Source organism: Gorilla gorilla, chromosome 10, assembly GCF_029281585.2.
Source record: "Gorilla gorilla gorilla isolate KB3781 chromosome 10, NHGRI_mGorGor1-v2.1_pri, whole genome shotgun sequence".
NCBI classification, from domain to species: domain Eukaryota; kingdom Metazoa; phylum Chordata; class Mammalia; order Primates; family Hominidae; genus Gorilla; species Gorilla gorilla.
Genome location: NC_073234.2, coordinates 49,096,588 through 49,122,010, shown reverse-complemented (window position 1 = coordinate 49,122,010; position 25,423 = coordinate 49,096,588). Strand labels below are relative to the sequence as shown.

Genomic DNA, 25,423 nt, shown 5'->3' with positions numbered 1-25,423 from the left:
CCCAAAAGATCAAGTCATTTCACTGGCACAGGGAAGATTCAACAAACTTATGATTGGGGGGAGAAGATTTCACATGAGAAATCTAGAATCAGAATGGTTTCAGACTTTTCAGCAGCAATACTGGTGGCTAGAAGGCAATGGACACCCTTAAAATACTGAGGGCAAACATTTTACAACTCGGAATTCCACAGCTGCCAAAATTATGAATTAGTCGTGAGAATAAAAAGATTCAGACACATACTTTCTCAACACATTTTCCTCACAAACCTCAGAAAGCTACCAGAGGATATGCTCTATCAAAACTAGAAAGTAAACTAAGGAAGAGATAGAATGTAGGAGAGAGAAAGTCCCCAGCAAGAGACAAATCTTAGCCTGATGATGGTGATGGGAGGTACCAAGGTGAGAGCAGTGCATCAGGTCTAGAGACCACCCAGTCCAGGTGGGAATGGGGAGAGATTCTGGGGAAAATGGCTCCAGATGATGAAATTGATAGAATCGTTGACATGTTCTATCAATCTATCAATGAGGGAGATTCTGGAATGATTCATTAACTCTGGGAAAAGTGAAAGTAGGGAAGCATATTGATTGAATGGTTCCAAAAGTAAATGAAGTATACTATACCCCTTTGCTCTGAATATCAATTAATGAAATAATTCTATCAGGATGAAGGGAGATGGGAAATATAGTGGCCCTGGGATGGTTGTTAAAGAGAGGTAAATTCTTACTTTTCAGAGTGAGAAGTCAATAGTTAATGCTCAAACCTGAAAAGTCAAGAAGTAGCAGTATAAATATGTTATTTAGAGATATGGATATAAGATTTAAAATAGAAGGCTAAAACTTGAATGTGGTTGCCATTGGGGAGTAGACATCGTGTGTAGGTAAGAGCTGTTACTTTTCATACATGAGTCTTATGGTTTACTTCTTTAAATCACACATGTATAAATGTTTTTTTTTTTGAAACAAGGTCTCACTTTGCTATCCAGGCTGAAGTGCAAAGGCATAATCATAGCTCACTGGAGCCTTTATCTCCTGGGTTCAAGTGATCCTCCCACTTCAGTCTTCTGAGTAGCTAGGACTACAGGTGCATGCCACTTTGCTCTTCAAAAAAATTTTTTTTTTGTAGAAACAGGGTCTCACTATGTTGCTCAGGCTGGTCTTGAACTCCTGGACTTAAGTGATCTTTCTGTCTTGGCCTCCTAAAGTGTTAGGATTACAGGTGGGAGCCACCATGCCCAGCCAGCATGTATAGCTTTGATAAAAATTTATATATCCATATCAATATTTATCTATCTATCTCTGGAGCATATTGGAAAGTGGTGGTTGAAGTGGAGAAGGGTGACTTTTTTTTTTTTTTTCCTCATTGTGCTGCTGGGAAAATTAGCCAATAGTATAAAAAGCTAATCAGCTAATGATGGTGGATGGGGAAGTTTGGTCTTTTGCTAGAGCCCAAAGCAGCTTCATCAGAAGCTTTGAGTTCCTAGAACCCTGGACCCAAAGGCCTTGGGGAAAGCTTGTTTGTCTAGAAGAGCCAAGATCCTCTGAGTTGCCTGAGCTGGGTGGATCCATTCTCTCAGGACAAGAGAAGGATCCAGCCCTGGCCATAAAATCTGCTGCACTGGCTGCCCTCTGCAGAGCGGGGGCTCACCCTGTTTACCTGAGCTGGGAGAAAAGTGCCCTTACCTGTTAATACCTGGAGCAGCGAGAGAACTTAGGGGCTGTCCTCCCTCTTCAGTGTGCTGCCAGCTTGAAGGATGGAACCAACAATCAAACAGATGTCTCCTACTGAGGACAACGGAACAAAGAAAATAGAATTTTTTTTTGTTTTTCTTTTTGTTTTCTGAGATGGAGTTTCACCGTTTTCGCCCAGGCTGGAGTGCAATGGTGCGATCTTGGCTCACTGCAACCTCTGCCTCCTGGGTTCAAGTGGTTCTCCTGCGTCAGCCACCTGAGTAGCTGGGATTACAGATGCCCACCACCATGCCCAGCTAATTTTTTTGTATTTTTAGTAGAGATGGGGTTTCACCATGTTGGCCAGGCTGGTCTCGAGCTCCTGATCTCAGGTGATCCGCCCGCCTCGGCCTCCCAAAGTGCTGGGATTACAGGCATGAGCCACTGTGCCCAGCCAAGAAAACAGAACTTTAAAACAATCTACAGCACCAAATATAACCTCCATGGGCATCCAGCAGCATATTACTAAGAAATGACCTGGAAATAAGAATGAGGTTTTGGCAATTAAAAATAAATCTTAAAATTCAACAGAGGAAGTAAAAAGTAGAATAAATACTGCTGAGCCATGGGAGAGGTCATCTAGAAGGTCGAATGGAGGAACTATGTTGCAACACGAAACAAAAGCATAAAGAAATGGAAATAATGAGTGAGAAGAGCAGTGATGCTAAAGCTAGGAGATCTTGAATCTGAATAATATTTGTTCCAGAAGAAGAGAAAGGAACAAATGGAGTAGAGCCAATAAAGAAAGAAACAAGACAAGAAAACTTCTCTGACCTAAAGAAGACTTGAGTATTGAGCTCAAAAGCATTCTTTGAGTGCCTAGAAATAGTAACAAAAACAAGACACATACCTAATCATATGTTGGTGAGATTTCTGAACTTCAAAGGAACTTCAAAAGAAAAAAATCCTAAAAAATTCCAGATGTAAAAACAACCAACAACAAAACCAGTTACCCGAAGAGGAAAGAGAATCAGAAGGCCACTGAAGGCATCTTTTGCAATTTGGGAAGCCCAAGGACCATGGAACAATACTCACAATTTCTGGGGAAAGTTCTCAGATCTAAGAAGCTTGGCCAAAATATTATTTAAGTGTGAGGGGAGAAGACAGACATTTTCAGATATACAAAGGTATCCCCATGAACCATTTCTAAGGAAACTATCCAAGAAGGTAGTCTAGGCAATTGAAACTTAAATTTGAAAAACAAATGAGCAAAACAATTTAAAACTCACAATAGGGAAAGACAAATAGCATGAGAAACAGTGGAGACCAATACATCTGGTGGAACATGTATTAAATAAATGAATGACGAATGAAAGAGAAGACAGGGAAGAAAAACCCTTAGAAATAGTTTGAAACTAAAATGACAGGTTATTTCCATCAAGTCCAGGATTTGGGATGGAGGGGCTTGTGGGGGTGAGGATGGGGAAATAAAAGGTGCTATAGGTGTGATCTAAATTGAGGGGATTACGTTACTGCATGCTTTTGGTATGATGATAGTGAAATAGGGGTTCAAATATAACTTGAAAGATGAAAGTAACTATTAGTAAACTTGCGGTAGATAGAAAAACTTCCAAATACCAGGCAGGGGAAACATGAGTAGCTACAATTTTCCCCCCTCTATGTTCTTTAATGATTTTATTATTATTATTATCATTATTTTTGAGACAAGGTCTCACTCTGTCACCCATGTGGGAATGCAGTGACACAATCTTGGTTCACTGCAACTTCTGCCTCCTGGGCTTAAGAGATCCTCTCTCCTCAGCCTCCCATGTAACTGTAACTGGGACTACAGGCGCATATCACCACGCCCAGCTCTTCTTCTTCTTCCTCTTCTTCTTCTTATTCTTCCTCCTCCTCCTCCTCCTCCCTCCCTCCCCCTCCCCTCCCCTCCTCCTCCTCCTCCTCTTCTTCCTCTTCTTCTTCCTCTTCCTCTTCTTCTTCTTCTTCTTTATATTTTGAAGAGATGGGGTTTTCCATGTTGCCCAGGCTGGTCTTGAACTCCTGAGCTCAAGCAATTGCCTGCCTTGGCCTCCCAAAGTGCTGGGATTACAGGCATGAGCCATCACACCTGGCCAGTGTTCTTTAATTTTTGAATTATTTTTAATGACGAGGCTGCATTGATTAATTGCCCTTATAATTATAATCAATGAAGTAAGAAACACTGAAAAGTAAATAGTGTTCAAAGACACCCTGTGGTGCCATAAGCAATGTGTTTGGAGAAACTCCTTTCTTCCATCTCTTACATTCTTTCCCTGTATGCTTCCCCTGCTATCCAGAAACAATGACTAATGACTGTCACTAGGGAAAAGGGCTAGAGAATGGCATGTAGGTGACTTTGTGAGGGCCCAGAATAAGAACTGAATAACATATGATGCCAATAAAGATGGCTATCTGTGTACTTACAAGTTCTTATTTGTTAGGGAAGGGAGATGTTCTGGCATGCACTATAGGGAATTTTTAATCCTCATCTTTAGAAAACCGGACTCTGTGATGGGATTTAGAAGACACCAGCTTGAAAGCCACCAATGGAGCAGCATGGTGAGAAGGTCTCTGGCCTAGAAATTAAGGTGCCTCAGTTTAGTTGTGTCTCTGCCATTTTTGTGAGCCATGTGTCTTTGCGTAACTCATTTAATCCCTCTGAGACTAATTTTCCCACTCCAGGAAAACTGTGTTGCTACACATAGTCAGCACTCTTAAAATCTCTTGAAATGTCTGTTGAATAAATAATGAACAAACAAATGAGTAAAGTGACTTGTCTAAGGTCGCCCTCAGTGTGAGCTGTGCCTGAGCCCACAGGTGTCCGGATGCAGCCTGATACTCCATCCAGGTTAGCACATCTCCCCCACTCACTCACCGGTCTCAGCACTCTGCACACCTCATGGAGACTCTGCTCCAGGTTCTTCACAGAGCACAGCACCAAGGTGCAGACCAGCATGTCCACAGAGCCATCGGCCACCTGGTGCATGTTCTCCCCGGCAGCTACCACAAAGCGCTCAAACTGCAGGTGTCGGTTCTCTGCAATGCTTTTGATCAAAAACTTCTCAAAGTTGGGGTTGGGGTCAATACAGGTCACCCTGCACCCAGGTGGGTAGTACTTGAAGTTGGCCCCCATGCCACAGCCCACCTCCAGCAGGGAGAGCTTCTTGGAGGGGCCCACAAACTCCTGCAGGTTGCCGAAGAGCTCCCGCTTCTTGCTTGCCATCTGTTCTTTGTACATCATAGTGAACCTCACCAAGAAGTAGGGGAACCATTTTTGCACATCCAGTTCTACAAGCCCATAAAGTTCAGCAGGTACATGGGAAATGCTAGGATGTCAATGGCCAGCAACGAGGAGGCCCAGGAGACACTGCTGACCAAAGGCAGAGAGAAGTGCCCAGTGGCAAAGGGGATACCGCTCAGATGGGGATTGCATTGGTGGTCACACCCGACCCCGAGGATGTGGCTTTCTCCACTAACGCTCTGCAGGCTAGAGCTCGAGGAGAGGAGTCTGAGGTTTAGGCTGAATAGGGCTGGAGATTTATCCACGTGGGGACTGAAGAGTCAGGGGTCAGAGGGTGAGAGTAATGGTCAGGGAGCCTGAGCTGGAAAGAAAGGCGAAAGGAGGGTGGTGGGTGGGGAGAAAATGGAACAGCCAAGTTCAGGACTGGGGGTGCTGGTGTAGCTGAGGAATCCACCAATGACAGTGAGAGTTATTATCAATGGTCCTGCAGTTTAGGATCTAGAATGTGACCTCAGATGTAGGCAAGAGAAAAAGGATGCAGTGAAAGAATTGAGGAGCTCAAGGAACTCAAAGGGTAAGATGCTGGGTGGGTCATTTGCACTGAGAATGAGGGAGCCCGGGGTGGAGAGGAAGCAGGACCCAGGTGCCAGAGTCCACAGTGAGCACGAAGGGAGTCAGGTCAGTAGGGGCCAGCAGGGATCAGCCTCAGGGGAGAGAGGCAGGAGTGGTGCAGCTGGATCGCAGGAGCCCACAGGATTTTTAGAATCACAGTGATCTGTGCAGTCAATATATAAAGGTTAAAAACTCAATCAGTATATAAAGGATTTTCTTTTCAACCAATAGCATTCCAGTGAATGGTCAATTCACTGGATTAAATGAATTGGGCAATTCCTTTAATCACTTCCCTATTGACAGGCATTTAGGATGTTTCTATTTTTTCACAAATATACCACATTCCAATTCGAATTCCAAGATAATGAAAAAATTAATATTTTTTTTCTTTATGAGTCAGAGGACGTGTTTTTAGGGGATAGACAATGAGTAATAGTTCTCTAAGTGCAGCAAGGAGCCAAACAGAATGCCTCCTCTCTGGGAAAGGAGCAGCAGGGGCCACTGGGGCAGAGGTGTCTAGGGCAGGTTTAGCAGAGCCAGGCAATGTGGAGGACCTGGGGCTGCTTTGAGTTCATAGCTCAGTTCTAGAGCATGAGGTGGGACAGCTAGGAGGGTGGTGGGAAGACAGTGGGGGTGTGCTTGGCTGTGTGTGTGTGACAGAGTGCTACGGAGACAGGAGCCTGCATTTGGGGCAGGCAGATGACCAATGGGGAAAGACTGTGGGATTAACTCGCCTCATGATTCTGCCCAGGATTTCCTAAGGTGGTCTTGGTGAGGCCAACAAACGCCGGGTGGGGTGGAGACAGAGGCTGGACGGATGGCTGAGCTCTTGTGGGCAGGAATCTTATCTGCAGCCTCTCAGGTTGGCAGCGCTTTGGGAAGCCCTCCAGAGGATGTTTGCGTGTGCCACCTGGCACCGAGTGGGCTCCTAGTGCTGGCCTGTGAATGGAGAGGCAGAAGGAGACTGGCCAGGGCTGGAACGGCCTGGAATGCTTCAGAGAGGGGAGGAGAGGCCAAGGGGTGAATGTCAGGCAGGCCCTGGAATGCAGAAATGTTGCTCAAAGTGGCCCCCACCCCCAACCCCAGATGTGAGCCTGAAAAGCCCAGAGACCTTTTCTCCTTCCCATTGTCCTCCCCAGTCCTTTCTAGGTATGGAATCTGGGGATTTCATCTTGGGTGAAAAATCCATGGCCCAGGGAGGGGCAGTGACATGTCCAGGGCCTCAAGGCAACAGCAGTGCCCTGACAAAGATTTTCCAGCCAGGCTTTAGGGGAGAAGCGGATGCAGGAACTCCTGGTCTAGGTGGGCACAGCCTCCAGAGCGCAGATCCTGTAGGGGGCTGGAGATGGGGACGGATGAGAGGGCCGGAGGCAGAACTTGTTAGGGGAGGTATGGGAGAGCAGGCGTTGGTGTGAGAGGCAGTGGTAAAAACAGAGTTGAAGATGAGCCCTGAGGGGTGAGGAAGTTGGAGTGTGTGTGTGTGTGTGTGTGTGTAAATTAAACAATTGGTCTTTTTTGCCTGCTTGGGCGTTGGGGAAGGAGGGCAGTGAGAGTCCTATGAATGCAAATATCACAGGACCAGGTAATCTGTATGCTCTTCAAGCTACAACCAGGCACAATTCCAGGTCGAATCTCTCTCGGTCTTACGCACACATACATGCTCCACAGCCGATACCACAGCAGGTCTCCTTGGGCACCCCTCCACCTCTGGCCTGAGCTGACCCAACACCAATGGCTAGGGTCAGGAGGGGAGGCAGGGAGGGAGGCTGGTGAGCCTCCACTAAGATCACTGAGAAGGGGTGACATTCTTTAGCCTCACTGGAAGTCCTTGTGCTTTAACTGAAATGGCCAAGCAGGAAGGACATTCCGTCCCCACCCTTGTCTCCCCCAAGGGCTTGGTCTGAGGTGACGAACCTGGCCAGCTTATTGGGAGGGGCTAGAGGTGGGCTAAGGGCAGATGGAAGCCAGGCCTGAGAACAGGGTGTGCCAAGCATGGCTGGCCCTACCAGGAAGTGAAGCCAGCACTCAGGCTTTGTCCGGTATTCTGTTCCAGCACGAGGATTACCCCTCTTGACTGGGTTTGAAACTGCTGGGAATTGTTTGGTGGTGGCTTCACGGGAGAAAGATGATGAGAGCTGAGGGCCTTTAAATAGGAAAATGGTGGAGGGAGCGGGAGGAGAGTTGAGTGCTAACAGAAGCACACGCACTCAGGCAGGCATGAAAATGTGTGCCATTGTGTAGCCACAGCTGCCCCCTCGCCCAGGATGCACGCACAGACTCCCATCTGTGTAAGCAGGCTCAGACATGCGGGTGCATATGCCTGGGGGTGTGAGCACAGCAGAGCCCAGAGGCCTGCAGGCGTGTGCACACATCCACAAAGTGTACACACATCCACAACGTGTCACAAATACACACAAGTGTCCCCTTCCTGCACAGGGACGCATAAAATAAATGGGCAGGAATATGAGTGGAGGGTCCAGGGGGTAAGGGTCCAGGGTAAGCATTCCCAAGGTCCCTGGGATTCCGATACCTACTGGAGTGGGGAGGGGAGGAGCCAGAAGTGCGGTCGGTCGTGTGTCTCTCTCAGCCTCGTTTCTATGGGAAATGAAGTAGGAAGGAACGCAGCCAGGGAAACTAGCTGGGCCAGGAGGGGTCAGACCCCTGAACAAGTGAGCTGATCTCTCAAGGAGGAGCTGGATCGGTGTGAGGGAGAGCGGTAAGGAATGCCTTTCTGGCTTCAGCAGCCTGGAGGATGGGGACGTCTGGGCGTTGACTCCTGGGTTGGAACTTTTCAGCCCACCCCTTCCCCCAGTCTCTTGCCACTGGGTCTCTCTGCTCGGGCCTCAGGGATCTCTATGTTCTTCACCCCCTCTCCAAGCATCCTCCTCCGGGAAGCCTTCCCTCACTGAGTCCGTTTCCGATGGGCTGGAACTGCGGTCCCCCGCTGTTCTCTGCGGCCGTCTAGGGATGGCGCTCCTGCCTACTCCGGACCATCCCTGCTTGGACTGAAAGCCTGGGCTTCGGCGGGGCGGGCGGGCAGAGGGCGGAGGGCGGCCCCAGGAGGGGCCTGGCAGCAGAGAAAGGTGGCCCGCGGCCAGCCCCGCCCCTACCTGTGGAAGCCCAGCCGCCCGCTCCCGCGGATAAAAGGCGCGGAGTGTCCCCGAGGTCAGCGAGTGCGCGCTCCTCCTCGCCCGCCGCTAGGTCCATCCCGGCCCAGCCACCATGTCCATCCACTTCAGCTCCCCAGTATTCACCTCGCGCTCAGCCGCCTTCTCGGGCCGCGGCGCCCAGGTGCGCCTGAGCTCGGCTCGCCCCGGCGGCCTTGGCAGCAGCAGCCTCTACGGCCTGGGCGCCTCGCGGCCGCGCGTGGCCGTGCGCTCTGCCTATGGGGGCCCGGTGGGCGCCGGCATCCGCGAGGTCACCATTAACCAGAGCCTGCTGGCCCCGCTGCGGCTGGACGCCGACCCCTCCCTCCAGCGGGTGCGCCAGGAGGAGCGCGAGCAGATCAAGACCCTCAACAACAAGTTTGCCTCCTTCATCGACAAGGTGAGCGGGACTGGACCTCGCCTCGCCTCGAGCCGCGCTCCAGACCACACCAGCCGCCCTAACTAGCCCTGCCTGCGCGCGGGCCAGGCGCTGGGGAGCACTGCCGCCCTTCTTTCTGCCAGTGTTGGGGACACGATCTGGGGGTCCTTCCTCCTCCGCATGAACCCCGTGGCTATTTTATCCCCTCGGTTTCCAAGCCCTCCCTTCCAGCAAGCTGCCCAGCTGCCCCTCCCTTTCCTCCCGGAGTGCGGGCCTGAGTGCTGTAGGGCTGCCCTCGCTGGCTGCCTGTTGGTCCCCTGGACCAGTTTTGCCTCGGGCTAGGAGTTCCAGAGGCCTAGGCCAGGAGTTCTCTCTCTGGGACCCTTTCCCTGAGAGAGGACCGTGTGGAGTCAGGAATGGAGTTGGATGGCACGCCCTTCCCAGCGGGGGAGACCCAGGCTCTCTCAGATGCTGATGCGGATGCAGATGCTGGAGATTAGGGCTGCAGTCGGGGGTGGGGGTCGGCTTCCGCCCCTCCCCTCCCCCACCTGCCTGGTCCTCCAGCCTCCCTTAGGCGGCAGGAGGAGAGGTTATACCTGCCCTTGAAGACAGCCCAGTTGGGGGCAGGGAGTGGCAGAGAGGGCCCTCAAAAAGGGGTCCATTTTGGAGATATTTTTCCTGGCTGTTGGCCTCCGCCACACCTGGGGCCGCTGGAGGGGGCGAGGGCAGACTTGACTGGTGGGTTTGGGAGGCGTGCTGCCAAAGCCAGGAACTCAGGGCTGGCCCTGCTGGGCTGTTCTGGCCAGGGCCCCCTCCCTCAGGCTTAGACGAAGTGTACTCCCACACCCCCCTCCCTCATGTCCTCCTTTCCTTCGCCATTCACCCAGACCGGTCTTTTAGATTTCGTAGGGGCCTCCCCAAGCTGCTCCAGGCCCAGGTTCCCCCATGTGTTGAGCTGCACCGTCTTACTCTCTGTGGTCCCCAGGGCCTGGGGCCCTGAGCTGCTGGTTTTGCAGAGGCCTCTATTGCCTCCCACCTCCAGTCATACCAGCTACTCCTTAAGGGCCTTTGTGGGCTCCAGGCTGGGGTCATTTCACCATGGATTGACTGTCCTGAGGCCTTGCTGGAGAAAGGGGAAGGAGAGAAAGGATACTGAGGAAGGAAGAGAAGAGGTCCCAGACAGAAGGGAGGGCTGGGCCTGGTCATCCTCATGATCCATTGACAGGAAGAGGTGGCTGTTCAGAGAGGGAGGTGGAGAACACCACCTGTAATGTGATGGGGAGTGAAGTGGAGAGGAGGCCCTGGAGCACATACGTCGAGAGTCAACCACGGAACACTTCCGTGCACCAGGCAGACCTGCTTCCTGGATCACTCTGTAGGACACTTGATTTGGAGTCCAAAGGGAGGGGGCTGGAAGCCCCAGGCAGGGGTACAGCCAGGGGGAGCATGGCTCTGCTAAGTGGCTAAAGATGATGCTTCTCAATCCCGCTGTGGGTGGCACGCTCCGGCTCCTCTTGAGTTTCCTCCTTCTCGCCCTTTCTAGGTGCGGTTTCTGGAGCAGCAGAACAAGCTGCTGGAGACCAAGTGGACGCTGCTGCAGGAGCAGAAGTCGGCCAAGAGCAGCCGCCTCCCAGACATCTTTGAGGCCCAGATTGCTGGCCTTCGGGGGCAGCTTGAGGCGCTGCAGGTGGATGGGGGCCGCCTGGAGGCGGAGCTGCGGAGCATGCAGGATGTGGTGGAGGACTTCAAGAATAAGTAATGCCCCCTGTGCCACATGCGAAGACCCCTGCCCCGGGCCAATGTGACCCTCATCAGCTGACCTGTGCAAGTCCCCCTGCTTCAGGAATCAGCACGCAGCTGCTCAGTCCAATAACTCCCTGAGGGGCCAGTCTTGACCAACACATTTCCTGCCTTTCCTCTCTCCTCTTTGTCCCTGGGGGCTGTTTCCAAATCATTCTGGTCTTTTCCCCTGACTCAGTCCCAGTGAAATGTCTCAGCCCAGCCCTGACCTGCACTGTCTCTTTTGGGTGCCTGACCAAGGCCCCGAGAGAGAGTAGGGCAGAAAGTGTCTTCTGACAGGGGTGCTTCAGAACTGGTATGACCTTCACAGATTATTCTAGAGCAACTCTCTTTTGTTCAGGTGAGGAATTAGAGACCAGAGAAGTTTAGGGACTTGGCTGAGCTCACACTGCAAAGGTCACTGGGAGAGCTGGGACTTGAATTTTAGGTCCCTGACTCCTAGGAGAGGACACAGAGCCAACTTGGGAAGGAAAGAAGCAGAGAGGGAAAATGGTCATTGTGAACCATGCGAGGGCTGCAGAGGCTGAGGGTGGGTCTGGTCATGGCAGGAGCCAGAAGGAGGCTCAGGAAGACTGGGACTGGGGCTTTTGAGGACAGGTCTTTTTGCACTCTTTTCTCATTGAATAGAAACAAAAGCCTGAAGCTCAGGCTGGGCCCCACCCTGGCACACCTGAGGGGCACTGGGGCAGTGAGTGAGTTCTGTCCCCTGCCTGTGGCTGTGTGACTAAGCAGGAGCAGGTACATTGGCTCTGACTGGAGAAGAGCAAACAAGGTCTCTGTGGAGTGCCCCCCCGCCCCACACTCCCACTTCCCTAGGGCAAAAGTCAACAGGATTAGTCCCATAGCAGGTGGAACCAGACAGGTGCAGAGTGGGGAAGGCGTGGGGCCACCATTCAGCCCCTGTTGTCAGGACTAACATGTGTGTGCATGCGTGTGTGCACACCTGCTGCCCACCCCCATACTCCCCCCACCCCAGACCCTCAGAGCACCTTCCTGTGGAGCCAGCCTGAGATCCAGGCTGGGACTGAAAGAGGAACTGGAAGGGAGTCCAGGGAATGAGTACAGGGAGGGTCCCTGTGTGCAGCTGCTCAGGGAGTTCCGATCTGTGCACCCTCTGGACCTGGCTGTGCACTGCCAAGGCAGGGGTGGACAGAAAGCCTTGCAGATATTTTCCAGCTTCTATAGAACTTGGGGGAGTGCAACTTTGAGGGTATGGGCACCTCCAACCCTGAGTCTGGGCTCCTGAAGGGGCTTGGCCTACCTGGATGTCCTCCCTTCCACCCCAGGTTGTCCCTACTGCTCCCAGCAGCTCTTGGAACTCTTGTTTCCAACACCTTTTTTTGAGTCTCAACATAAACATTAGATTAAGCCATTGTGGTCTCTTCCTCTGTGCCTTGTTTGCCCGGGTCCTCCTAAGGGCCAGGAGTGGCTCCTTGGGAGGGAGAGTGATGGGAGCTATGGGAGGAAGGATGGGGGCTGGATCATCTAGGCGGGGCCTGGTTCTTTCAGGACTTTGTGTATCCCCCATCCTGATTCTGCAGGGTTCCTCCCCTTCAGACTCCTTCTTTGCCCCTGAGGGATGGGATTAGGTAGTGATTAGGGCATGACTGGAGTCAGCTGCCAAGGTTCAAGTCTGGGCTGTGCCACTTAGCAGCTTAGTGACCTGGGCAGATTACGCTGCCTCTCTGTGTCTCTGTTCCCTTCTCTGATAACCACAGTACCATCATTATAGGTTTGCTGTGAGGATGAAATGAGCTCATGCACAAGAAGCACATAATAGTGCACACCCCATAGAACACAGTCTCATGCGTATGGCTGTTATTATTTGCTTTTTTTCTCCCAGGACATGCAGCTTTTGTGCAGTCATTCACATGTTTCCTATGTGCCCCACCAACAACCCCCCATGCCAAGACTCAAAGCCCTAGGAATGGCCACGTGGAAGTCAGGGAAATTTGGTTTTGTAGCTGACACCTGTTTTTTCAGGCGTGTCTTTAAAGAGTAGGGGAAGGGAGGCAGGGCAGATTTCACAGCTGCATATGGCAGGGGGAGCGTGGAGGCAAAGCTGCATCAACACCAGGCCCTCCTCTACTGCAGGTACGAAGATGAAATTAACCGCCGCGCAGCTGCTGAGAATGAGTTTGTGGTGCTGAAGAAGGTGAGTGGGAAAGACAGGCTGGAGGAGGGTTGTCTGAAAACATATGGGACAAAGGACCACAGGATCCTCTCACCTGAGCAGCCCATGGGGACCTCTGGCCAAGGCCTGCCTGAGCTGTCCAAGAGGAAGTCTGCACAGCCTGTCCTGTGGGTGCATGTACGTGTGTGTGTGTGTGTGTGTGTGTGTGGTGACTGATTAGACTCATTTGTAGGCCTCTAGGGGTTAGAACTAAGAGCAAAGGATGGAGGTTATAGAGGGAGATTTCAACACTGAATAAGGAGTGCTCTATTCAAGCCAGAACATTTTCATCACAAAGGTGTTGCTTGGCTGGCCTGAAATGTTTGCTGAATGAATGCAATGAGCTGCCTCGAGCCAGCATGAGCTCTCTGTTCCTGCAGATGTGCAAGCTTGGAAGGCCTTAGAAGTATCTTAGGGGTCTTGTCTACATGCCCTTTAAGATTCTCTTCAATACACTGAGCAGTTGGTGTTCCAGGCCAAACCACAGAATTGCAACTTGCCCCTGGGAGCTGGGCCCTTAGAGATTCAGGAATGAGTAAAAGTGAGGCCTGTCCATAGGAGTTTAAGCTCGAGAAAGTGCGGCTGGAAGAGGCTCAGACACCATCTTCACCTGGGGTGTTATCTGAGGCCCACCTGCATCATAGTTACCATGCTGCAAATTAAACACATAGCCTGGAGATTTTCCATCTCTGGGAGCAGGGCTGGGAATCTGAATGACTTTGTATTCTGCTACTGACTGATGAAAAGTTGAGCTCCCAGAGTTGAAGTGATTTGTTCCAGGTCACACGGTTAGTAGGTGGAGCTAGCGGTGTTGAAACCATCTAGGTCTTTAGGAACTGGTCAAGTGCTAGGTTGGGGCTTCAGTTGCTCTGGGATACCAGTGCTGATGCCCGCCATGCAGTCTGGAGGGTCAGCAGGGCAAGCTTCATGCTGTGACCATGTCCAGCAGCTGTAGAAACTGTTTCTGGGTAGGGCGGTAGTGTTTGGCCTGTGGTTTGGACAGGGCAGGCCTGCTTCCACCCCTACTAAATGTTCCCTGTACTGAGGACATGGTCTCCCTCTGCCCCATCTTGCCGCAACCCCCAGGATGTGGATGCTGCCTACATGACCAAGGTGGAGCTGGAGGCCAAGGTGGATGCCCTGAATGATGAGATCAACTTCCTCAGGACCCTCAATGAGACGGTGAGGACCACGGGGCTGGGTGACATGTCTTATCCTACCCATTCTAACCAGGAAGCCATCTGGTCCAGCTCCCCGCCTCTGGGTCAGTCCAGATATGTGTCAGTGTGAGAAACAAACTCATCCGTCCAAACCCAAAGAATGGACTCAGAGACCTGGAGAACAGCGAAAGTGAGATTTTAATGACAGTCTTGCAAGATGGGTGTCTGATGGGCAGGCATGCCCAGCACAGCCACAACAAGCAATTTATCCTCTAGTGCACAGGTCCCTCCCTCCGTTCCTCACAGGCTGAGTACTATGGGGTCACGATCTTCCTGGACGTTGCCTATTGGTTGTTGCGTTGGGGCTTTAGGTGTTTTTTTTTTTTTAGGTTGTCTTGCTGCATTTTGTTGCAGCCCACAATGCATTGCAATCCTAGTCAGCTCAAGGGCTCTTCAAGTATTTGACTTATGACCTAAGTAGCTGGGCAGGCTGATAAGAACAGACAAAGTGAGCCATTTTGCAGGCTAGAAAACCTTCATTTTAGACTAAACTTCTTTGGTTCAGGTGAGGGCAAGAGAAGCTGGGGGGCCGACAAGCAGGCATTGGCTATTCAAGCAAAGGGCTAGTATATCCTATTTCTTCTGTAGTTTGCTGGCCTAAGCCAATTTAAGGCACTTTGTCTTGGAAATGGACCATTATATACATTATTTCCTTCATCAGGGGTTGCGAGGATTTATCCTGCCCTTTATCCCTTCTGGACTCGGGAGTTGAGGACAGGCTAAGGATTCGGGAGGAGGTGGGGGTGAGTCAATCAGGATTGACCTTGGAGAGACATGGGATGATCGCAGCATTTCTAAGGAAGGGGGATTGGGTGGGACTGGAAGGAACCAGGAGGAGGTCAGGGGACTCCAGGTTGTGACAGGGTTCAAAGGTGGGCTAGGTAGGGCCAGCAGGGGAGCCCAAGTCAGGAGAGACTGGATTGCCTGAGCATTTACTCCCAGAGGGGCTGGGTGGGTAGCTGCCTGCCAACTCACCACTCTAATGTCCTGCCTTCCCTTCTTATTCTCTCCCTCTCACCCTTGTCCTCCGGGGTTTCCAGCTCTTTTTCTTCAAGGGGATTTAAAAATTTCTCCACTCTCATCAGTGTGAGTCTCTGGCCTTAGGCAGAAGGTAGGGTGGCCAGTCACCTGGCAGAGGCTAGGCTGGGCATAATTAGCTTGTGAGGTTAATTACAAACCAGTTCTTCAGCCTAGTCTTTGCCTGAACGTCCAGTCTCCACCAGCCCCTCAGAGCAAATGTCCACAGATTCATTAATTTCAGGGGAAGTTTCTTTGAGGCTTGCTTCAGGCACTTCTAATCTCAGGTCTTCCTGGGTCTATCACATGGTTTATTTATGTGTAAACACACATGTGTACACACACACACACACACACACACACACATATATAAAGTTTTCTTTTCATGGTGAAAGTTTAGTTTATTTATGTGTAAACACACGTGTGTGTATATATATAAAGTTGTTTGCATGGTGAAAGTAATACATACTCATTGCAAAACAACCAAAAAATTAAGTAAATCATAAATTGAAAATGGATTACTTGGCCGGGCATGGTGGCTCATGCCTGTAATCCCAGTAGTTTGGGAGGCCGAGGTGAGCGGATCACCTGAGGTCAGGAGTTGGAGACCAGCCTGGCCAACATGGTGAAACCCCGTGTCTACTAAAAATACAAAAATTAGCCAGGCATGGTGGCGGGTGCCTGTAATCCCAGCTACACGGGAGGCTGAGACAGGAGAACTGGTTGAACCTGGAAGGCGGAGGTTGCAGTGAGCCAAGATTGTGCCACTGTACTCCAGCTTGGGTGACAGAGCAAAACTCTGTCTCAAAAAAAAAAAAGAAAAAAAAAAGAAAATGGATTACTTATACCCAATGCTACCATCTTTGTGTCTACCTTTCCAGACTTTTCTGTGCTTACATATACATAAAGATATAGAAATATACATTTTCAATAAAAATAGCATCATGCTTTATTTTTATTTTTATTATTATACTTTAAGTTCTAGGGTACATGTGCACAACGTGCAGGTTTGATACATAGGCATACATGTGCCATGTTGGTGTGCTGCACCCATCAACTCGTCATTTACATTAGGTATTTCTCCTAATGCTATCACTCCCCCCTCCCCCCACACCCCCGACAGGCCCCGGTGTGTGATGTTCCCTGCCCTGTGCCCAAGTGATGTCATTGTTCAATTCCCACCTATGAGTGAGAATGCATCATGCTTTTTTTAATGCAACAGTATACCATGGGCATATTCCCCACAGGTAGTTGGAGCCATATCATTGGTGTACAGACTGCAGAGTATTCTGTAGCACAGTGGAATATGATAATTTCATCCATTCCCCATGGCCTCCCTCACAATAGAGCTCGTGCACCTACAGAACCTCACAGAGAGAAGTCACCACAGCACACCACACTGTCCCTTTCCTTATCCCCTTTAACTCTGCCAGATTCTCGTTTGAGACACTGCTAATGGGCCCTCAGGGAGCCAAGGGTGGGCAGAATGAAGTAACTTAATGTGTGCTGGGTCTGGGCCTCCTTGCTGCCTGGTGACTCAGCCCACTCCCAGCTGTTCTCTCTTTTCTTTCCTTTGTGAGTGGGGAATCCCAGGGTGGGCGTGGGCATAGGATCCTGCCCTAAGTCCTGATGTCCCATCTGGTCCCTACAGGAGTTGACAGAGCTGCAGTCCCAGATCTCCGACACATCTGTGGTGCTGTCCATGGACAACAGTCGCTCCCTGGACCTGGATGGCATCATCGCTGAGGTCAAGGCGCAGTATGAGGAGATGGCCAAATGCAGCCGGGCTGAGGCTGAAGCCTGGTACCAGACCAAGGTGTGAGGCCACCAGGGGCATACTTCCTCCTGCCAGGGTCCTTGGTGGCAGCTTCCCTTACTCCTCAACTTGTCTCAAGCCTTCAGGGCCTGGGTCCCACTGTTCTGGCAGGCACCAGTGGTTTAAGTCTGTGGTGCTCTGCCCTGGAGAAAATCCCAAGATGAGAGGACAGGGCAGAGGAAATAGATATGGATTAATCATTATAATAGCTAAAATATGGCAAGTACTCACACAGTACTAGGCTCATGTAATTATTGACTCATGTAATCCACAGAACAGCCCTATTAGATAGGCATCATTATTACCCCCATTTTGTTTTATTTAATTTAATTTATTTTATTTCTATTTTTTGAGATGGAGTCTTGCTCTGTCACCCAGGCTGAAGTTCAGTGGTGCGATCTTGGCTCACTGCAACCTTTGCCTCCATGGTTCATGTGATCCTCGTGCCTCAGCCTCCTGAGTAGCTGGGACTACAGGTGTGCACCACCATGCCTGGCTAATTTTTTTTGTATTTTGAGTAGAGATGAGGTTTCATCATGCTGGCCAGGCTGGTCTCAAACTCCTGACCTCAGGTGATCCACCTGCCTCGGCCTCCCAAAGTGCTGGGATTATAGGCGTGAGACACCGCACCCAGCCTATTACTCCCATTTAAAGATGAGGAAATTGAGGCACAGAGAGGTTAAGTAATTTGCCTAACTGCATACAGCTAGTAGATGGAAGAGCAGGGACTAGATCCTGAATGCGAGGGCCCTAGACCTGGGAGGCTTAATCATCACATCTACTTCATGGTGGCAGGACAGTTGATGGTGCAGGGGCTGAGGGAGCAGGAGTGGGTGCTGGGGTGAACCAGTGTTCCTGAAGAAGGGATCCCGAGGCAAGGATTGAGAGGTCTGCCCCTGCAGAGATAGAGAGTCATTCATGGTGCCTGGGTGAGAACACAAGTATGCCAACAAGAAGACCTGGGTTCAGGCCCTCGTTCCATCACTGATTGGCTGTGTGATCCCTGGGTGGTGCTTTCTCTTCTCCGAGACTCTCCTCACCTGTGAAATGGGTGTTCTGGGTGTTGAACAGGTGAGAATCTCAAACTCTCAGTGATTCTCCAGCAGAAGGGCATGGTGGGAGTGGAAGAGCCCTGGGGTCCATGGGGATGGGACTGCGCAGCCTTGTCTGTCCTCCCTGCCTGGCTTGGAGGAGAATGAATCCCTTCCTCACACTGCTGTCTGGTGTCCTGGCATTGGGCAAAGGTTGATGGGAGTCAGACGGTCCTTCCCTGAAAATATAAGTTGGGAGGGGCCTTGGGTGGGGAGAGGGATGAGTTACCTGTACTCACTGCCCACCTCTCTGCCATAACTCTCTGTATGGCCCCTCCAGTTTGAGACCCTCCAGGCCCAGGCTGGGAAGCATGGGGATGACCTCCGGAATACCCGGAATGAGATTTCAGAGATGAACCGGGCCATCCAGAGGCTGCAGGCTGAGATCGACAACATCAAGAACCAGGTGGGACAAGCCCTCCTGGCTTCACCTGCTACTTGGGGCATGCAGGGGTGGCCAGCTGAGGCCAAACTCAGGATGTGGAGCAGGAGGTTCCCATCTCCCGGCCAAAGCTGGTGCCACTGTCTCAGACCCCCTTGTGAGATCTCCAGGACAGAATGTTCTTGGCCAGGTCCTGGCATGGGCTGATGGGAGAAAGGTCCTGGATGTGCACAGAGCCTGTGGAGGTAGACTCAGGCTGGCTGGCCAGAAGAAAGCCACCACTGGTTCCACATTGATACTGAGCACTCTGCTTGCACCTGGTTCTGGCTGCAGGGCGCTGTCCCTGGGAGCTCATCATTCATTGCAGGGACAGAGGACAGCAGAAGACCTTATAATGACTCACATGGCCCTTTCCCACCCACTCCAACCTCACTTTCCATGATTCCCTTCACTCTGCTCTGGCCATGCTAACCTGCTTCCTGCATCTTGCATTTGCCAAGAATGGTCATGCTTCAGGGCCTTTGCACTTGGCGTTGCCTCCCCCTGGAATGTGGTTCTCCCAGCTCTGTCCATGGTTGTTGTTTTCTCCTCCCTGGGGTTTAGGAGAAGACCCCTTCTCAGAGACGACACTCTCAAACACCAGCCCCTCTATCGGCAGCCTGTCTGAAGTTCTTTGAAGCCCCTGTCACTCTCTGAAATGTTCTGTCTTATTCATTAAGTGATTGATGGTCCCTACCTCCACTGGAATATAACAGATGCCTGGAGATCAGGGACCCTGTCTGTCTGGTTCAGTGCTCCTCTCTTCCAGCACCTGGCACATGGCAGGGGCACGGGTCTCAGATGAGAGACTGCCTGGGAGGATGAGCTTTGCTGGAAGCTGGGGTTGGAGGTGTTGATGGGGGAAGGGCCCCCAGCCCTGGCTGAGTAGTGTGTGTCCAGGGCAGCTCAGCCTGTGCAGGTGTCTGCAGTGGAGAGAAGGGGAGGGCGACACATGTGGAAGCTTCAGAAAGCTGATTTCCAGATGAGCTGTGGGTGGTGGGGGGATGTGGGGGTGATTTTCCCAGAAATGTCCTCCCCTTGGAGCCCTGTGGGCCTGTTTACAGGAGGGCGGAGGCTGCCTTGTGGCACAGAGGCAGGGCCGTGAGTCACCCCATGAAGTGGGCCAGCTTCCAGGCCAGGAGGGGAAGCACAGAATAACAAATGGTGGTTTCCCAAACCCTGCAGCCTCTACTACATCCGGTTCTCCTCTCACACAACAGGGCGGATCCAGGCCTATAGCCAGGTGTCTGCCACCACTGAGGGGCGTCATGGGGAGCTACAAGGGGTCTCCAGAGGCAGCGGGGATGGCGTTGGCTCTGGGGGCACCAGTGTGACAGGGCAGGGCTCTGAGCTGTGGCCGAGGGGCAGAGTGTCAGAGGGCCTCCTGGGGAATGCTGTCTCTGGCAGAGAGGCAGACTGCCTCCACTGAGGGAAGAGGATCTGAGGATAGAGAAGGGCCGGTAAGAAGGGAGAGAAGTCCCTGCCCAGGGGACAGGGATGGTGGTTTTCTGAGCTAAACAAGATGAGGCCTGGGACTATTCAGGCTCCTGGCAGTGGGGGCTGAGCCTAAAGCAGAGGGTACTCTAAGGCCAGGGAGAAAGTGGCAGCTGCTCCAGGCAGGCACAGGTCTGGAACCAGAGCATCCCTGACCAAACCCGGGGACTGGGAGTCATGCATCTCATGGCATCTGGGGGCATCTAGGAGGGTCTCTCTGCTCCAGGCCCTCCTATTCTGGGCCTGCTCTCAACTGGTTCCTATTTTATAGGTGGTTTCTGGTCTTTGTCAGCTGCCTGACTCAATTAAGATCCCATGGTCTTAGAGCTCCTGCAGCTGGGGGCTGGGGCTGGGGGACTGGGGGTTTGAAAATCATAATAGCATTCATTAAAAATGATCACAATAGCATTTATTAAGCACTTGTTCTGTGCTAGACATTGTGTCACGGACATCTTGTATATTATCTCATTTCATCCTCAAAATCTCCTGATGAGGTAAACACTGTGATTATTGTTCTCTTAGAAAAGAGGGGGCTTTGGCTTAGCAGGGTTGATTCATCCATGGTCACATAGCTAGTAAGTGGCAGAGCCAGAACTGGAACATAGGCGTTGGATATCCAAACCTATGTGTTTAACCCTTGGGATTCTCTGGTGCTTGGGGGAGTAGGTGGTGCCAATGAAGCCACCTTAAGCAAGTTGCCCGGGTGCTCACTGCAGGATGGGCAGGCAGGAAGGCAGACTGGTGAGCCCCAGCTTACAGCTGCACTGCTGTCCACAGCGTGCCAAGTTGGAGGCCGCCATTGCCGAGGCTGAGGAGCGTGGGGAGCTGGCACTCAAGGATGCTCGTGCCAAGCAGGAGGAGCTGGAAGCCGCCCTGCAGCGGGCCAAGCAGGATATGGCACGGCAGCTGCGTGAGTACCAGGAACTCATGAGCGTGAAGCTGGCCCTGGACATCGAGATCGCCACCTACCGCAAGCTGCTGGAGGGCGAGGAGAGCCGGTGAGGACAAGGAACCTGGAAAGGGGATGCTTCTAGGGCTCCGTGGGGCTTGGGGCTTGACATTCATCCATTTACAAGCATTTCCTGTATGCCCCTCCTCTGCAGGGCACTGGGTGTGGGGATGCAGGGAACACAGAGCTGATGCTTGCCTCTTTGCCTTCAATGAGATGACCTTCTAGACGGAAAGACCATGGAGTGTGAAGCTCAGTGGGCAGGTTGAAATGATAACAGTCCCTTTGTGTGTGCGGCTTCTTAGGGTTATCATATTTGATCCTCAGCACACATTCAGGTAGTCAGGTCAGAGACGATTGATTCCTTAGTCTCCAGAGGGGAAAGCTGTGGTTGAGTTTCATTAATTGAGGGAACAGGGCCAGAGTGCAGTCAGGGTGTGCTGATTCCTGCTCCAAGGATCTTCCAGGACGCCAGGCTGCTTCTCACTACAGAACTAAGTGCTACATCATGTGGCACTAACTGACTGTGGTGGAGGGGGATCATTTTGTTTGTCCCCAGAGATATTTGCAGACTCACTTGCAGTCAGAGAGGAGGCTGGAATGGGGGAGTCTGATAGCACATTCTTCATGAACCGCATGCCACCTCTGTCTATGCAGCTGGGCCTTCATGGGCATATTGTTGGGTTCGAACTCAACCTCTTCATTCTTGGCTTGTTATAAGACACCATGGCAACAGAGAATACGTAGGACATGTTTCTGCCCTCAGGGAGGTTGCAGAGGGTGGAGGAGACAAAACATCCACAAAGGAAACCCCCAGAGACCAGTAACTTACATTTGTAAAATGCTGAGTGTATACAAGAACTTATTCTTTTCTGAGTATTATTCCTAAGGGGCCAGAGAGAGACATGATGGAGGATGAATGGAGCAGCAGGGAAGGGAATGGGGAGTGAAGGGGTGCTAGGGCCGAGGGCCTGGGTGCTGGGAGGAGGAGAGGAGACACAGGGCCACAGGATATGAGTAGGAGGCGGAGAGGAGGAGGAAGGGGCTTTGCCCCTGCTGCTGACCCGCCTTCTGCCTGGGTTAGCACCCAGTCTTCTTTGTGGGAAGAAGAATTGAACACCAAAGGTCTCTGGGAACACAGAAGCTGATCTGGGCACAGGGAGGTCCAGCCAAGATGCCTCTCTCTGCTTCCGCCTCTTCCACAGGCACGGGGCCCTTACATTCTCTAGAACCCATACCCTGGGCTTTCTGTTGTCATAGAAGTAAGAGTTGGGGGACTCTTAGAGTGGTACCTGATCTGGCTTCCTCCCATGGGAAGAAAAGGGGACTGAAGCTCAGAAATGGTCAGTAGTGTGCCCAAGGTCACACAGCACACAGAGACATCCTCTTCCGAAAGCTTAATCTCAGTCTGAGCTGCTATAACCAGGCTTAGATCCGGGTACTCTGAGAGGATACAGTTCCCCCAACCCTGGGGGGATATGGAGGTAGATACCTTGCTTTTATCTCTTAACTTATCAGAGTTGTGGTCCAGAAACTCATTCAAACTAGGAGGCCTACTTTAAGAATACAAAGTTACCAAAAAAACCCCACTTACTTAGAATGAGAAAAGTCACACAGATCACTAGAGCCTTGGACATTCAGGCCTCTTCCATCTGAGTTCCTTAGGCATTGTACCAGAAATTCTTCGAGTTGCTGCCTGACTGCAACCTGGCTCCCTCTCCCCACCCACAAGTGCCAGCAACTCCCAGCACCAGCAGGGCCCATTTAAGCAAGCCCCCTGGAAGCTTTCAGCAAACCTCTCTCTTTCCCTCAGCCTTTGCTCTGCCTGCTTCCTGGGCTTGGGGCCGCAGAGGCCAGCGAGGCTCCCTTCATTCCCTCCACCAAAGTGAGGTCTTCCCTGCCCCCACAGAGCAAACTGATCCCCAAGGCCAAGGGCTTGGTGACAGTGGGACTGTGAGTCACAAAACAAACATAGCCAGCTGTCCTGAATGGATTTTTAATTTCTACTGCAAGACCTGTTTCAGCCCCACTCACTGCTTAAAGCCACCCCTACTCCCTGCTCCTTCCTTAGTCCTGGCTGGAGCCCCATTCAATCAGTCAACGATTCACAAATTATTTTGACATATATTAAGCAATGACTTCTCCAGGCCTCATACTGGGGATAAAAGTATCAATAGGCCACAGACACCTTTAGGATTTTATGATACGGTGAGGAAAGGCAGCCATCTACATAAATAACACACACAGCTACCATTCACCGAATCCCAGGTGCTCAGGGCTTTAGACAGATTATGTCATTTAACCCTCACAAACAAGCCCATGAATTTGGTCCTGTAGTTGGGCCCAAGGCATAGGTGGGAAATGGAGGCCCTGAGACATTGCCTGGGGTCAGGTGGCCAGTGGATAGAAGGGCCAAGGTGAACACTCCCTTCCTGCATGCCTCCTCGCTCCTTTTACAAGGCTGAAGGCAGGCTGGAAGTGTGGGGCAAGAAGGAAAAATCAATGATCCTGCTTGGGGCCTGGAAGGAGAGAGGGCTGAGAGCGCTTCCCTCCCACGCTAGGAAAGAGCCGTCCTCACTGTCTGTCCTCTGCCCCCAGGTTGGCTGGAGATGGAGTGGGAGCCGTGAATATCTGTAAGTCCTTGGCTGCGGCCCATGGGAAGCATCCCTTGTGCTGTTTAGACGGGGCTGGGTCTAGAGAATGGCAGACTGGCCCAGAGCCCTGCTGGAGGGGCCAGGAGACTCCTTCCTTTCTACAGGGATTGACAGGTCCCCTGGAGCACATACTGCCAGGCTCAATGGCCTGGGAAGCACTACAAGAGGGCAGGTTGGGGCCAGGAGCACCTGGGGAGCAGCCCTACCCCTGTCAGATGCTCCTTCTGGGTTGGCCCACGGAGGGGGGCAGGGGTGAGGGAGAGGGGCAGCTGGGGCAGGAGGGTGGGGTGCAGTGAAGGGATGGGGTCCCTGGTAGGGAGCCTCACGCTGAAGAGAGCCCTCCTCTTTTCTCTCCCAGCTGTGATGAATTCCACTGGTGGCAGTAGCAGTGGCGGTGGCATTGGGCTGACCCTCGGGGGAACCATGGGCAGCAATGCCCTGAGCTTCTCCAGCAGTGCGGGTCCTGGGCCCCTGAAGGCTTATTCCATCCGGACCGCATCCACCAGTCGCAGGAGTGCCCGCAACTGAGCCGCCTCCCACCACTCCGTTCCCCCAGCCACCGCCCACAATCACAAGAAGATTCCCACCCCTGCCTCCCATGCCTGGTCCCAAGACAGTGAGACAGTCTGGAAAGTGATGTCAGAATAGCTTCCAATAAAGCAGCCTCATTCTGAGGCCTGAGTGATCCACGTGCCTGGTATCCTGGCTTCATGAGGCTGGGCAGGGGAAAAGACGGGACTAGAGAAGGCAGGGTCTCCCTGGTGACTAGGAAGCCTTTTGTGCAGGAGACTGAGAAGGCACATGGTGGGATGGGGTGCTGCTCTAAGGAGCAGGACGCTTACCTAGGGTGAGCCTTGGCCTCCAGGTCTGGGGCTGATCCCAAAGATTCTCCTGAGGAAGCCCAGAAGAGCCACGGGGGAAATGCAGGCTCTGCCAGCAATTGGGCCTTGGAGGGCTGCCCTGCTAAGGGGGTGGAAAGGCTGTTTGCCTCCCTCCCCCCATGCCCAGAGCTGCCAGAGCACATTCCTTTTGTGAGGAGGCCACAGACGTTCAGCTGCCCCAGCTTCCAGTTTCGGGTGGCCCAGCCAACTTTCATGCCAGCCGTCCTCAGCCCTTCCTGGTGCTGGGTCTGCCAGGCTCATGGTCAGCCAGGCCCTGGGGCCCTGGAGAGGTCCTCTGCATCTTGAATTCTGTGGGGGTGGTGGTTGTGGGGGGGAGGTGTGTGTGTGCATGGGAGGAGGGTCCTAGAGTCTAGATCCCCGGTAACAGGTCTGTGCCTAGGACCTTAGTGGAGGGATGGGTTTGTATCTGGATCCATGGGAGTGGGGAAGGACATCTGTGTTAAGTCAGTGCTTGATGGGGGCCTCCATGTCAGAGTCCCCGACACACAGGTCTGTGTGTCTGTGAGTGTGGCAGGTGTTCTGTGGCAGGGCCTATGCATGGGGAAATGTGTCCCTGATGGGCAGCAGCACATATGATGGGTACTGTGGAGCCACAGGGAGGTCTCTGTGTCTGGGACCCCAGGGGGTGATGGTGGTGGTGTGGATGGGGGAGCTATGTGGGATGTGTTGGCTTCTGGGAGGAAGTCTGTATATTTGACCCTATGGTCAGGGAACTTTCAAATGCTGAGGTGGGGGCTGGGGTGGAGAGTGGAAAAAGTGGACCAGCAGCCACAGTGATGAGGTTCCCACTCAAGGTGTCAG

At 52.1% G+C, this 25,423-nt stretch overlaps 2 protein-coding genes across 2 annotated transcripts; one reads left to right on the top strand and one right to left on the bottom strand.

The window, feature by feature from the left end:
* Positions 1–88: 88 nt before the first annotated feature.
* LOC101135493 (thiol S-methyltransferase TMT1A-like) lies at positions 89–8,767 on the bottom strand. Its single transcript, XM_055358891.1, is given in 5 exon segments — positions 89–127; positions 4,583–4,977; positions 4,980–5,260; positions 7,835–7,880; positions 8,671–8,767. Coding segments are annotated over 5 exon segments (858 nt in total).
* Positions 8,157–24,405, top strand: KRT7 (keratin 7). Its single transcript, XM_004053163.4, has 9 exons — positions 8,157–9,106; positions 10,629–10,840; positions 12,980–13,040; positions 14,145–14,240; positions 16,947–17,111; positions 18,483–18,608; positions 20,895–21,115; positions 23,665–23,699; positions 24,079–24,405. Exons 1-9 carry the CDS (start codon positions 8,783–8,785, stop codon positions 24,246–24,248), a joined length of 1,410 nt encoding a protein of 469 aa, XP_004053211.2. The 5' UTR covers positions 8,157–8,782; the 3' UTR covers positions 24,249–24,405.
* Positions 24,406–25,423: the final 1,018 nt, after the last annotated feature.

What these genes read in the sequence shown, in the direction of transcription:
- KRT7 (XM_004053163.4), top strand. Translation starts at nt 8,783, where the DNA reads ATGTCCATCCACTTCAGCTCCCCAGTATTCACCTCGCGCTCAGCCGCC. An exon ending in TCGACAACATCAAGAACCAG is followed by an intron (nt 18,609 to 20,894) that starts GTGGGACAAGCC and finishes TGCTGTCCACAG; the next exon opens with CGTGCCAAGTTGGAGGCCGC. An exon ending in AGTGGGAGCCGTGAATATCT is followed by an intron (nt 23,700 to 24,078) that starts GTAAGTCCTTGG and finishes TTTCTCTCCCAG; the next exon opens with CTGTGATGAATTCCACTGGT.